Source organism: Nuphar pumila, chromosome 12, assembly GCF_984573655.1.
Source record: "Nuphar pumila chromosome 12, dmNupPumi1.hap1.1, whole genome shotgun sequence".
NCBI classification, from domain to species: Eukaryota; Viridiplantae; Streptophyta; class Magnoliopsida; order Nymphaeales; family Nymphaeaceae; genus Nuphar; species Nuphar pumila.
This window is the reverse complement of record NC_143260.1, coordinates 21,255,895-21,271,563: the sequence shown is the minus strand read 5'-3', so window position 1 is coordinate 21,271,563 and position 15,669 is coordinate 21,255,895. Positions and strand designations below refer to the sequence as shown.

General features: G+C 36.0%; 1 protein-coding gene across 2 annotated transcripts in view; it reads right to left on the bottom strand.

The window, feature by feature from the left end:
- The window catches only part of LOC149820254 (Metallopeptidase M24 family protein), a 69,782-nt gene that overhangs the window by 31,098 nt on the left and 23,015 nt on the right, over positions 1–15,669 (bottom strand). Inside the window, exons 9-11 of one of the 2 annotated variants that reach the window (XM_089982588.1) lie at positions 11,273–11,356; positions 8,340–8,381; positions 8,043–8,113 (exon numbers count right to left, since the gene is read on the bottom strand). In XM_089982588.1, the coding sequence (XP_089838714.1) occupies positions 8,043–8,113; positions 8,340–8,381; positions 11,273–11,356 (197 nt within the window). The remainder of the gene's footprint in view (positions 1–8,042; positions 8,114–8,339; positions 8,382–11,272; positions 11,357–15,669) is intronic. The other variant, XM_089982589.1, reaches the window with a different exon arrangement.

The following is a 15,669-nucleotide window of genomic DNA, read 5'->3' as shown; positions in this document are numbered from 1 at the left end:
GAGATGAGCCTCTCACATTTTATCAAGCTGCCAACTCCAAGAAGTGGATTGAAGCGATGAAGGAAGAAATGGAAGCCTTACATGAATGTGAAACTTGGGTGATTATGCCCAGACCATCCAACAGAAATGTGGTTGGATCGAAATGGGTGTATACGATCAAATATAAATCAGATGGGAGTATTGAAAGGTATAAGGTTGGACTTGTTTCTAAAGGGTTTACGCAAGAACAAGGGCAGGATTTTGATGAAACCTTTAGTCCTGTTGTGAAAATGAGGATCATTCGGATTGTGTTAGGTCTAGCTATTGAGCATGGATGTTAAGTCAGCTAGATGTTAAAAATGTTTTCCTACATGGAGATTTAAAGGAGGAAGTTTATATGGAGCAGCCCGCTGGATATGCAGAACAAGATGCTAATCAGTACGTGTGTAGATTAAAAAGAGCGATATATGGTTTGAAACAGGCATCTCGTTCTTGGTTCGAGAGTTTTTCGCTTGAGATACAGAGACACGGCTTCTCTAGGTCTCTTCTAGATCATTCATTATTCATCTACAAGAAGCAGAATGTGACCACACTCCTATTGATATATGTAGACGACATCATCATTACAGGAAACTGTGGAACTCACATTCAGGAAGTAAAGAAATTGTTGAATCAAAGATTTAAGATAAAGGATCTAGGAGATCTGCGATATTTCCTTGGGGTAGAAGTCAACAAGACATGTAATATTCTTACTCTCACTCAACACAAGTATACAGTAGACATTCTCAGTAGACCTGGCAAACCCTTGGGAACTCCAAGTGTCATACAGTTCTAAAGAGAGAGACCTATATGAAGATCCTACTAGATACCGCAGCATAGTAGGTATGTTACAGTACCTAACATTCACTCGACCTGATATAGTATATTCAGTCAATCAAGTGTCTCAATTTATGCATGAACCTCGTACGTCACATATGGAGGCAGTTAAGAGAATACTAAGGTATTTAAAAGGCACTGTCAGTGATGGGCTTGTGTACAGAAAGGGTGGGCTGAATCAGGGTGCACATGAGATCATTGTTTATGTTGATGTTGATTGGGTAGGTGATCAAGATGAACGTCGATCGATATCTGGTTATTATGTTTTCCTTGGGTCGAACTTGGTTTCTTGAAGCAGTAGAAAGCAGAAAGTCATCGTTAGATCGAGTACAGAAGCCGAATACAGATCAATGGTTGTCGCGACTGTAGAGGCTAGATGGATAAGGCATCTCCTCACAGAAATAGGAGAACTGATTGCTCGATCACTCCTACTATGTGATAACCAAAGTGCTATCAATATGTCCTTCAATCCTATTTATCATAGTCGGGCAAAACACATTGAGATAGATCAACACTTTGTGAGGCAAAAGGTCGAAGAAAAAGAGATTGAACCCAATTTTGTCCGAACTGAAGACATATTCACAAAAGGATTGACGAATGACAGGTTTTGGATGTTAAAAGGCAAGTTGTTCATGATCCAAGACCATGTACAACTTGAGGAAGGGTCAAAAGAAATCGTCCATGGATCCGGACCCGGACCTGTATCCATATGCTCACATATCCACACGCAATGTTGTGTTATGTTGTAATATTAGTTGTTCATTAAAGGGCAGTTCAGTGCCCTAATTTTTGTAACCACTCACTAATATATATATTATTGAATAGAGTAGTCACGGTTATGGAATCTCAGTCGTGACCTTTTGCAGCCCCCATTCTCTGTCATCTTCTTTCTCCTGTGCAGGTAAGTCTGGAGTTTCTTCCTTCTAACAACCCCCCCTTGGGTTCTTAAACTCAAAAAGAGGAGTGTCACAAAGGGAGGGAGGGCCTCTCCAAGGCATCCTCCTTTCCAAGGTTGAATGCTCCTATTTCTGAACTTGGCATTCTCTTTCAACAGCTCTTTTGACTTTCAAAGTCAAAAGGAATTTCAAAAGAGGGTTGAACTTGTCCACACTAGGGTGGTGCCAACTAGGGGGTCCATTTATGGATCTGGATCTTAGGCAAGATCCAAATAAGCTGAAATTCGGACCCACACTGAAATGCATTAAGATAAAATGCAAATAAAAAATAAAAACTACCCTGGACCCCCATACACCCTCTAGTACCATAAAAGAAATCCTACAGGGCACTAGAACTATCCGGATCCGCAGAATCTGGCACCTAAAAAAATAAAAATAAAAAATTTAATATGATTCCTTAATTTGACAAAATAGAATCGAAAAATAAAAATAGAATCTCTGAGAAGATAAATGCAAAATATCGCAGAAATTGAAATACGATATTCAAAACGAATTTGGGTTCTCGGAGATCCAATTGAACTCAGATAGTCCTGCACGATTGGAACTGCAACGGATCGCATCCTGGATCGGGTCTGGTGAGTTGAATTTGGATCCAACTTGTCTTCAATATTCGGATCTTCAGGATGCTCTGCATCACTTTCATAAGTTTGGTCTGTTTTATGGGATGCAGGTGATGGCGCGATGATGTGATGATACAAAGAACCCACTCTTTTTCTATTGTTTCGCTCCTGAGCACATTCAAAACACGAAAAGAATACACATTTAGCCAAGCACATACACATGTGAATAAAGAGCTTGTAGACCACAACATTCATGATCAAATTTTATGCATATGATCAGTCAAACATGCATATGATCACAGTCATGCAAACATCTAATTATATTCAGATTCATGTGTATGATATGCATATTGCAAACTGATCAGTTTAGGGTCAGATTTATGTATCAAGTCAGAAAAATACATTTTCCGATCAAATTCATGTACATGATCATCTTTATGTACGTGAATCGGCTATGCAGAAAATTACAAGTGTCGATCAGATTCGTGTACATGATCAAATTCATGTACATGTATTGACCAATCAAAAAAATATTCACAGCTGGTCTGGTTCATGTACATGATCAAAATCATGTACATGTATCGACATGTCATAAATAACATTAGCTCTCATGTACATGGATCGATCATGCATAAATTAACAATATTTGGTTTGTACATTGATCGACCAGACATGACTTAACATCAGTTGGGCTGGTTCCTGTATGTGCATGGATTGTAACGACCCAAAATTTCAAACTTGTAAACTTTTAGAATAAATTGAAAGAGACTAGAAAATTCTTTATTTTTCAGAGTTTTTGTTTTAGCAAATCAACGAAAACGATTTTCGAAATGACAAGTAGGCAAACCATAGGGGCATTACTGCGGAACTTCCATTTCACATTAGATTTGCATCTTCAAAACAATATTTAAAACCATATGCATTAAAAGATAACTTCAAGTTTATACAAATTTCACAAGATAGCTCTTACCAGTGATGTAGAAACCGTTTCTGGAGAACGAGTTTATGACTTTTGTGGTGGTGGTTCTGACTGGGCTCTAATACAACTCTGTAACGACCCCAACTGACCCTCGAAAATAGTGAATTTTTTTTCTTTTTTTAAACATTTGCGAAAAAACTCTCAAGGATCCGGGTACATCACAAATTTAATATAACCAAACCACAAACCATTTCATGCATTGAATCAACTTGAAGTAATAAAATAAACTTCATTAATTAAATCAAAAAGTCAAAATATTCAAAAACATAAAATCGACTCTAGCATAATCATGCGCCCTAGTCAAAACCTAAACACCAAGTCACAGTCTTTCGTCCTCCAGCCAGCCAAACCTAGACATCACTAAGCATCTGTGCTTATAAAACAGATTTAGAAAATGGATAAGAACCAAAGTCCTCATACGAATTCCTCTAAAAATTCAACAGTAAAGGAAATAGTATAAATTAATTCTTGCATAAATTTCAGAGAAAACCAAATATCATGCAAAATCAAATATGCAAAGATGCATGAACTAACGTTGAACAGTAAAATATGCATAATTCAATGTACATTCATAAATAGTTTATTAAGTTATTTATCAGAGTTGCTTTTATATGCATGTCCCTATTAAATGCACACAAATTTAATTTTCACTTTTCCTTAAACCTACAGATACTCAAAATGGGCACAATTCCCGAAATTCAAGTTAGGTTCTCAATCATAGCTTAACACATAATTTGTGTTTTAATTACTGGGTTCAACACTTGCTCCTCGACCGATATCAGGAATCAACACCATCAATCGGAACATTATGAATCAACACCTAATGTTGGGACATCAGGGAAATCAACATCCACTAAAGCCAATTTCTTGGTATACCAATAACTATAGTTGAGTCAACAATACCACATTTAGGCAAAGTGGTTGAAAGCTCTCTAAAACCGTAGTCGAAAAGTAAACCACATATTGGATTTTGGGGCACAATTGCACACAAAGTTTTAGTATCCTCACGGTCCCCCATGACTGTCATCCAAGATTCTCATACTATGCAAGGGACATCAAGGAAGAGATTAATTACATTGCTTTGGTCACTTTTACCATTTCAAATCAGTCTCAAGTTCTTTACACAAGAACCATTTTGTAAATCAATATGCAAAAACAATTTCAGGCATTAACCCTCACAATTTAACAGTGTAATTAAATTTGGAAAATCAATCATTTTCATTAGTCATTTTGCAATGTATAAACAAATCAATAACACTTGAGCAACATGTGCTCCTGGCCTACATAGGCCTCCAGTGGTTCACATATAACCACTAACATATCTCAAAAGTAATTTATGTCAATTGCAAAATTTTAGTGAACCTAAAAAAAATATAATTTCACAATTTATGTTTATAATACACATTCAAAACACAAAAAGAATGCATATTTAGCTAAGCACATACACATGTGAATAAAAAGCTTGCAGACCACACCATTCATGATCAAATTTTATGCATATGATCAACCAAACATGCATATGATCACAGTCATGAAAACATCTAATTATATTCAGATTCATGCGTATGATATACATATTGCAAATTGATCAGTTTACGATCAGATTTATGTACTAAGTCAGAAAAATACATTTTCGATTAGATTCATGCACATGATCCAGAATGATGTGGAAGACCCAGAATGATTTTCTTTTTTGGTTCATATCGCCGACCCCAATTGTTTTGGGATGAAGGTGTAGTTGTTGTTGTTGTTGTATTCATGTACATGATCATCTTCATGTACGTAAATCGGCTATGCAGAAAATTACAAGTGTCCATCAGATTCGTGTACATGGTCAGATTCATGTACTCAAATCGGCTATGCAGCAAATTTAATGTGTTGGTCAAATTCATGTACAAGGATCGGCCAGTCAGAAAGTAAATACTTGCTGGTCAGATTCATGTACATGATCAAATTCATATACATGTATCGACCAATCAAAAAAATATTCACAGTTGGTCTGGTTCATGTACATGATCAGAATCATGTACATGTATCGACATGTCATAAATAACATCAGTTGGGTTGATTCATGTACATGAACAGGATCATGTACATGGATCAGTCATGCATAAATTAACAACAGTCGGTCTGCTTCATGTACATGAACAAGTTCATGTACATGGATCGGCCAGACAAGACTTAACATCAGCTGGGCTAGTTCATATACATAAACAGGTTCATGCACATGGATTGGCCAGACATGACTTAACATCAGTTGGGCTAGTTCATGTATATAAACAGGTTCATGTACATAGATCGGCCAGACATGAATATGATCGGCTGGTCTGATTCATGTACATGAACAAGTTCATGTATATGGATCGACCAGATATAAATATATATCCGCTGGTCTGATTCATGTACATGAACAAGTTCATATACATGGATTGACGAGATATAAATATATATCAGCTGGTCTGATTCATGTACATGAACAAGTTCAGATCAGATACATGGATCAACCAGATATAAATATATATCAGCTGGTCTAATTTATGTACATGAACAAGTTCATGTACATGAATCGACCAAATATAAATATACATGAATCGACCAGATATAAATATACACGGCTGCTGGCCAGATTCATGTACGTGGATCGGCCAACACAATATATTCATCAGCATGAACAATAAAATCAGCAAATCTAAACTACATGTATATTTCCATATGCATGAGCAAGGAAATCGATAACTCAGAATTACATATCTATTTTCATATGCATGAACAAGTCGATAAATCTGAACTACAAGCATATTTTCATATGCATGATCAATAAAATCGACAACCTAATCTACATGTTTATTTTCATATGCATGCTTAATGAAATCAACAAGTCTAATATATATATATATATATATATATATATATATATATATATATATATATATATATATATATATATATATATATATTCATTTAGGATGCATGAGAATTAAAATCGAAAAATCTGAAGTATATATTCATTTTTAGATGCATGAGCAAGAAAATGGACAAATCTGAACATATATATTTATTTTCAGGTGCATGAGCAAGAAAATAGACAAATCTGAACCACATATATATTTTTAGATGCATGAGCAGGAAAATTTGACAAACCTAAAATATATATACATATATATATTTAGATTGCATGAGCAAGGAAAATCGACAAACCTGAAAAAAATAAATATATATATATATAACCAGCAATATATATATATATATATACATATCTTTGAAATTAGACTTCCCTTTTTCACTCTCAACTCATGCTCGAATCGATTTATACGAAATCCCTTTCCGTGCAAATTAAGAGAGAAACATGTACCTTGATTCGAAGATCGAAAAAGTTAGAGAAAAATCGTCGGATGGCTTGTTTTCTTCTTCTTTTTCCTTTTCTTTTCTTTTTTCTTTACTCTCTCTCTCTCTCTCTCTCTCTCTCTCTCTCTCTCTCTCTCTCTCTCTCTCTCTCTCTCTCTCTAACATGAGTTCTAGAGGGAGAGAGGTCTCTAGCCTCTTTTATATTTTCTTTAAGCCTTCTAGATAGGGGGTGATATCCCCTTCTAGATGCCCCTTTATAAAGGTAGAATTCTACCATGTGTAGAACTCTACACCCTTCTCCTTCTAGATATTTATCTATTTTAGTATTTTATTATTTTTTTAATTAATATTCTTAAAGAATATTCTGGGGGGACGCCCCCTTTTGGAAGGTCATATGGGGTAGAGTTTTACCCCAAGTAGAACTCTACCTCATCCTTAGTCTAATTTAAAAGTTTTTTTTAAAACTTTAAATTCATGTTAGTTTTAAAATTGCCATGGATGGATTATGGATCGATAATCCAAATCTATATCCAATTGGATCCTAACATGGACCAAATCCTAGTCAATATGGATCCTGAACTAGATCCAGATCCATATTAACATGGATCAAATGGAACGGATCTAGTCCGATCCAAACAAGAAAAAGCTCAAAAATAGAGGCCGATCATTTTAGAAAAATGCATTTTTAGGGTCAACCGTAATCTGATTTCGAGAAAACAGATCTCCTACGAGATCTACGTTCCGAGGCGGTTCTATCGATGGTCTTAACTCAATTTCGCTTTCGAATTTCGCCTGAATTTAACCTAAATTTTGCTAGAATTTAAAGGTTAAAAACAATAAATTTTCTCAAATTTAAATTAACATAATTAGCTCTTATTAGTGTGATGTCACCCCTATTTAATGATTTTCCCATGATTTTTATCAATTAAATCTAAATATAAAATTCAAAAATTATATTTTAGACTTTAAAAATCATGGAAAAATTCTAAGATATTACATGCATAAACTTAATTTCTTCATAATCATTTTTTCTTAACGATTAATAACAAGGATAAGATCAAAAAAACTTAAGATGGAAAATTTTGGGGGAAAATCAAGAAAGGGGGAAATTAGATGTAAAATATAAATGAAGGAATTAAAATAACAGACAGAAAAGTGGCCAAACTGGTAAATAAGTTGAACCAAAAAAACAAAAAATGTTTATGTTCTTTTGGTGATTTGACATTATACTTGGATTCAACATTTTATTTACCTCAGGAGAATTTGCCTCCTGTCTAATCAACATAAACATCTTTAGCATGGATACACAATGCTTTAGTTGGAATTACCAAGTTATGTGAAACTCACTTGTGCATCTCTATCCAGCTTACTCCATGTCTCATTTTGGATATAACAGCATTGTGAGCATTCAAGACAGCCTGGAAAGAGAGAACAATTTATGGATATGAAGATAGCATTAAGGATTTAATAATTAAAATTTGAAAAAAGAGGGATTGTATATTGAAATCCATAGGATGCTTCCTTCCAGATGTACTACACAAACATTAACATAAAAAATCAATATATTTACTTCGCTTAGTCCACTATGATCTGAAAAAGATGATTCCCACTAATTGAAAACATTGAATCTTTTAATGCACTTACATCATATACAAGGCGCTGGTCACTAGTAAATTTACCATTAACCTGCATCATATCAGACGAATGGAATTCATAAACAGTGATAAAACAAGCAAGTCTATTTCAGCAAGTAATAGTAATGAAGAATAAAAAGAAAGGTCACATGCTTGCTATGCCGTTGACTAAACTTTACATTTCATTGGAATTCACAATAATGCTGGTGACATATTAAATGAAACATTGGGAGAAGTAGCAATATACAGTACTGTAACGAAAACAAGAAGAATAGAAAAGACCAACCAAGGGCATACAATGATCAAAAGAGACTGCTCAAACATAATTCCACAAAGGGACAATACATAAACCAATCAATAGCGAATACATAAGATCATAAGTGCCACCAGTGGGCATACATAAAAGAACACAAAGAACATAAAAAATAATGGATCTCTTATTGAGTTTGAATGCTTAGAAAAGCATTAAATTTACAAGAGGGGGAACACCCCTATTTATACACAACACAAGCAATGTAGAGCCATTAGGACCACCCCAACGGCTAGAAATAGAGCCATTGAGGAGGTCCCAATGATTCTATGGGATTTTACTTACATGCCCTCAACCCTAAACTTAATTACTAAGTTACAAAAATAAAAGGAAAAAATGCAAAAGACTATTGTGTCCCTAATGGGCACAGCCTATTACAATACTATGAAAAGACTGAAATACCCCTAAAGGATATTTCCTATTACAACATTATAAATACTAAAAATATATACATGTACATATATATATATATGTACAATGTGAATTAGATAAATATATATATATATGTGAATATATATATATATATGTTACAACTTAACAAGTACATGGACAGATTCATGTTTGAAGAGTGAATATACATTTTCATACACTTTGTGATGGACTTTTCTATTGCTATACATGCTTCCTACATAATTAGGAAAATGTAAAGCTATTCTGATTTGACTATGCATGTTAAGGTAATTGCGTGCATGCTTCTCTGATCAATCCCAGAGCAGGAGCAACGGTAACACTTTCTTTCCGCCCTGAACTTCCTTTGTGCTGATGTTCAGCAGCACAAAATGGTTTGCCTCGATAGCTGCTCAAGGACAGCATCTAAATTCTCAGAACCACATGTTTAAGGAGTTTCCTCAGCTAGCAGATGAAATCCATGCTCAGAGGTTAGTAAGAACTGTGGTCGTCTGTTTGTTCATTCCAAAGTCCAAACATTTCAAGAGATAAATTTCTTACAGGGTTCAAGTTATGCTCTACTAAACCCATCAATGATACCAATAATTCATTTTGTGATGGAAATAGTTCCTTACCATATTCTAGGTTCATGTCCAATGGTGTCAGTATGGCAGCCACATAAATATCAAGTAAGAATATATTAGAAGACCTGTAAATCTGAATCCCAATCATTAGTTATATGTGCTTGAACATGAGAAAAGAGGCTTGAAGTCTAGAACATTCTAGGGGACAATATTATTAGAAAGATATATGGAAAATGATTATAGCATAATAGGATCATTGGGACAAGTGGCTCCATCCAACTCCACTGCACTAGTTTCAATTGATCTTGTAGTCTACTCAAGATTTTAGGCTTTGAAACATCTTGTAATATTCTGTTCCCTCAAATCATTCTAATTGGGAAGCTGATCATTGTCCTTTTTGAGTATTTGTTCATTAGATATAAGCCATTGTAGGTTCTAATGCAAAATAAAAGTGCATAGGTTGATAACTATGTCTCAGGGATTCGGCCAACCAGGTAACGCACCCGCATCGACGCAACGCAACGCGGGTGCGCATGCGGGTGCAGCACCCGGTGCGGTCAACCCGACCCTGGGTGTGGTCAACGCACCCAGGGTCATTTTGGTCCAGTTTTTGGATTTAAAAAAAAATCTGCCCGATGAAATGGGCTGCGGAGCGAAGGATTAGGGAATTTTTTTTTTACCCTAATCCTCCCTTTGTCTCCTCTCTGACTCCCTCTGCTCTCCGCCGACCGCTTTGCCGTCGCCGATCGCTCCGCTATCGACTGCTCCAGGTATGCCCCCAACTCCCTCTACTCTCCTCCTCTCCTCTCCGTCTTCTCTCTCTCCCTCTTAGAACGTCGGGGTCTCCGTGCGCACAACTTGTGCTTTTCTGGGTCTCTGTGTTTGCTTTCCCTTTGCGGCAGCGGAATCGTGTCCCTACTCGGTGCTAACGGCTCAAGTGCAAGGTTCCTTGTGCATCTTGCCAGAGGGCTTGGACATGTGGTTTGGCAGGCCACACTGCAGCGTTCTGTCGTTATTGGTTCCCTTGCCGCTATGTGGGCTTTAGGATGTTCGGTATATGTTGGCTCAGGTGGGGAGTCGAAACAACTCTTCTTCCTGCACTGATATTTTCAATGTCAGAATCGACGGATGACGCTTCGCAGTTGCGCGGCCTTCGGGCCAGTGCTGCGGCGTTTATGAGGGATGCTACCTGGTTGATCCTGCCAGTAGTCATATGCTTGTCTCAAAGATTAAGCCATGCATGTGTAAGTATGAACTAATTCAGATTGTGAAACTGTGAATGGCTCATTAAATCATATTTTTTTTAACTGATAACTGATAAAACTTAAAATTTATAATATATATATATATATATATATATATATATATTTTTTTTTTTTTCTTTTGCCGCACCCCCGCACCCGCACCCATGTGACATAGGTTGATAAGTTTCTACACCTAAAGCTACTTGAAATTCTCACCACAAAAATCATTGAGGGAAGCAATAATGGCACTTAGATCATCACAATCTGATTCTTGATTTGGTGGGTCAACAAACAGAGAATAATGACACTACCTCTTAATTCTCATTTTGGTCAATGGCAGTTCCTTGAACCCTTGGTATCTGCCATTATATAAAATATCAATCTATTCATTCAGTTAAATGTTAAAAAAGGCACTCACAGGGAAAGAGCATGTTATATCTGAACCATAGAAATGGTATTCTGCTCCCATATCTAGTAATGCCATGTCTCCATCTTTTAAGGTCTGCAATCAGGACAATCAAGGCAATGTTAAGTCAAAAGTTCAGGAAACAAATGTTTTTGCTAAAAGAAAATGCTCTAGATACAGTACATAAGCCCATCAATCAGTGAAAAGGTGGCTTCTTGCATTATTCTGTACAACTAAAAAAATATGCATATAAGCTATGATTAAGCATCTGATCAAATTTCTCCTTTCATGCTCTGGATGGCCATCCACATGAATCAATCAAAATATAGAAATCAATAATGTGTTAGATGAAACACTGGAACAAAGCTTATTTACTGCAAATTATTAGGTTGCACATACATGTTCAAGTCCTACATCTATTAGTTCGAGATCAAAAAGAAGAATTAGATCTAGAACTAGGGAAGAGAAGAAAAACATGTAATGAAATAACGGAAAATACAAAAACAATGCCACTAAGGGCTTTACAAGATTACAATCACAAAAGTGCATAAGCACAAACCAATGTCATTAAGGCCTTACAAGATCGCAACCTATGTCACATGGGTGCGGGTGCGGGTATGACACGGGTGCGGCGCAATTTCAAAAATTTTGGACACGGGGACATGGTTATATATATGTATATATATATTTTAAAATATATATATACATAATAATATATCCAGTGTGTGCATATATGTGGATATTGTCCTCTAAAGTTTGGCACCAGCATGAGTGTTTTTACAAACTTTGCAAATTGTACTTTTGCCCTTGCAGAAAGGGGGGTTCGGGGGCTTATGTTTGAGACTCATGCTATATATATATATTTTTTTTAAAATATATCAAAAGATCATTTTTTTTGTTTTTTCCCTAAAATGGACATTTTTGGACTCAGTCAACGTTGACCAAGTCCAAAACAAGGACGGACTCGGCCTCGACTCGTCGACCGAGTCCGTCTCAGCGTTGACCGAGTCCGACCCGTGTCCGCACCCGTGTCGGGGCGTGTCGACTCGGGTGCGGCGCCTCCCTAGCCGAGTCCATATGACTTAGATCGCAACACAATGTGCACAAGCACAAGTCCGCTATAGGACAAAACAATAGCCATCAAGGGGCAACAACACAAGCACTAAGTGCATATAAAACATTAAGAAATTAAATAGAAAAATACAAAATGTAAAAAATATTCATCTTTATTGAGCATAAATGCTTAAGAGAAGCATTGCATAACATGGGGACAAGAGGTCCCTTATATACACAAAGGAAGAGCCAAAAGGGAGCTCTCATAGAGTCGTTGGGATGCTTCCAACAACTTTTAAGAGCAAAAGACCTTAATATCCTTGGTCTTTGGGTAAAGACAATAAAAATAAAAATAAAGAAAAAAGAAAAATTTGTCCCTAGAGGACAAAACCTATTATACAAGAAAAAAACAAAAACACCCCTAAAGGGTATTTACCTATTACAGTGATAAATATATATATATGATAAAAGAATATATATATATATAATGTATGAATACATTATATATACATTATATACATACATCTTAACAGCACCAAACACACATTTTCTAAAAAACACTCAATAGGAAACAAAAAATAAAGATTTTGTGCCTTAACCCACTTCCTTGAGTGAAAAAATGGTGGAAATGCATTTTTGATAAAATCAGCCCCCAAATCGATCTCACGGAACTTAGGGTGTGTGGGTTCCCTTCTAAAAGACTCTAGACATATGGAGAACTCGGCCCTCAAGAGGCCTTTTAAACCCAAAATAAAAAAAAATACAACTTTCGGCCTTTTTTAAGTGCATCAACACTAAATTGTACGATACATACTGTATCGTACGGTACACCAGATACGGATACGATACACACTCGTATCACGATACGAGTGCATATCATATCGCAAAATACAAAAGTAACGATACGTATACGTACAACCATGATATATATGTATGTATGTATAGAATACATAAAAACATATAAGCACATATAAATATGCATAAAAAGCACAATTATGCTAAATTTTACAAAATCCTCTACATATGAAATAGACTCAATCAAAATCTAAGAGTTTAAACATTTAAAGTTAAACATGTCAAAAATATATAGTTAACTGAAAATTAACAATCAACAAAAATATAATTAATGTTGGACACTTAACCACAAGCTGACCTGAACATAAAATGGGATAGATGGGGTTGGTTGTGTTAAAATATGTATATATATATATATATACATATACTTATATATATACATTCGTATATATATATATAAGTATATATATATATGTATATATATACATATATGTATATATATACAGTTTCCCTTTTATTGAAATACCCGATAGGGGTATTCTTGTAAACCCACAATGTAATCTTTTCTTTTTTTCTTTTTTTTCTTTTTTACTTTTTTCCTTTTTCTCTTTTTTCTTTTTCTTTTTTTCCCTTTTTATTTTCTTCTTTTTGTAAGACCACAAGGGCCCCACACTTGTAGTCGTTGGGGCCCCAACGGTAAGATTTATGACCGTTGGGGCTCCCAACGACTACAAGGGAGCCCCTTGTGGTCCCTTCCTTTAGACTCCCTCCTCTATAAATAGAGGAGGTATTCTCCTCTTGTAGGTATTGGGTTTTCACCCTTCTCTTCCTTTCTTCAATAAATCCAACTTATGACTTTAAGTCATTTTCTACTTTTGAGAGTTTTGTGTGTACACTTTTAGTGTTTGTGTTCTTGGCTCTTGAGGTTACTCTTAAAGAGTGCTTTTTACTTCATTGGTGATTCCGCCTCTTTTCATTACATGGTATCAGAGCTAGGTTGGTGATTGGGCTTCTCTTTATTATCTTGGAACGTGTGCCTCTCAAATTTTAAGAAGAAAGGAAGGATATTTGGTGCCGATGGAACGTGATTCTAAAGTGGAGCTTTCTTTTAAGCTAACTATCTCATGTGGGCCTCTGCGATGGAAAATCATCTAAGAGGTAAGAAACTTTGAGGTTTTGTTATGGGAACTACTCCCGAACCCTCTCTTGTTCTCACTAAATTCGAAAATGAGGTTGAAAAAGCTTTAGATGGCGATGAGCGCATCAAAGCTATCAATGAACATCAATCCAAAGTTGAGGATTGGGAAAGTAACCATGCCAAAATTTTGGCATGGTTTATGAACAATGTTGACCTTAAAAATTGTGCTAATATTGCCAAATTTAGAAGGGCCAATGAGGCATGGTTTTGTAATGAGGTGCCAAATAAAAAGGGGGCAAAGTCTTCAAGCGAAAGCACGGAAGCACGCACATACACAAGAGGCCACAAAGGGGCAAAATAAACCACAAAAGTGGTCAAGCACAAAAAGAGGTAAAAAATATTCTTCACTTCATAGAATGCTTCACAAGAAGCTTAGAAAATACATGGGGCTGTGCCCCTTATTTATACACAGGAAGGGACCCAAGGAGGGGCTCCCATAGAGTCGTTGGAGCCCCTCCAACGGTCATATTTATGACCGTTGGAGGGGTCCAACGACTCTATGTGGACCCCTCTCAAATGTTAAAAAGAAAAAAGTAAAAAATAAAAAAAGGAAAAAGAATAAAGGAAAAAGAAAGAAAAGAAAAAGCATATCAATGATATGCATGTACAGGTGAAATGACAGAAATACCCCTGTGGGGTTTTACAAAATAAATATATATATATATATTTATATATATAGATAGACACGTAGACATATATATATCATATATATGTATATGTGTCGTAATCTATATATATAGATATATATATAATTATACATCATATTTTAACACCCCCTCAAACACATGGTGAAATCACCGAGAGTTTGCTAAGGAGGAAGTAGAAGCGAGGCGAAGGCAATGCTTTGGTGAAGAAGTCCGCCAACTGATATTCGGTAGGAACATATGGGAGTTGAATGGTGCCGCGTAGGAACTCATCTCGAACATAATGACAGTCCATCTCAATATGCTTCGTTCGTTCATGAAAAGTGTGATTGCTAGCAATATAGATGGAGCTCTTGTTGTCACAACACAGCTTTGAAGGAGTTGAGAATGAGACACCCATATCTTTAAGTAAGCTTCTTAACCATATAATCTCAGTTGTGGTAGTGGCCATCGCACGATATTCTGCTTCGGTAGACGAGAGAGAAACTTTACGCTGCTTCTTACACCTCCAGGAGATAAGCGACTCCCCAATAAACACACAATAACCTGTGGTAGAAATACGATCATCGGGGTTACCCCCCAATCAGAGTCAGTATACGCAAGTAAAGTAAGAGATGAAGAAGAGAAGAAGAATACTCCCTTAGTTATGCAATTTTTTAAGTATCTGATAATCCTCATTACTGTTGCCATGTGAGTAGTGGTAGGAGCAGTCTGAAATT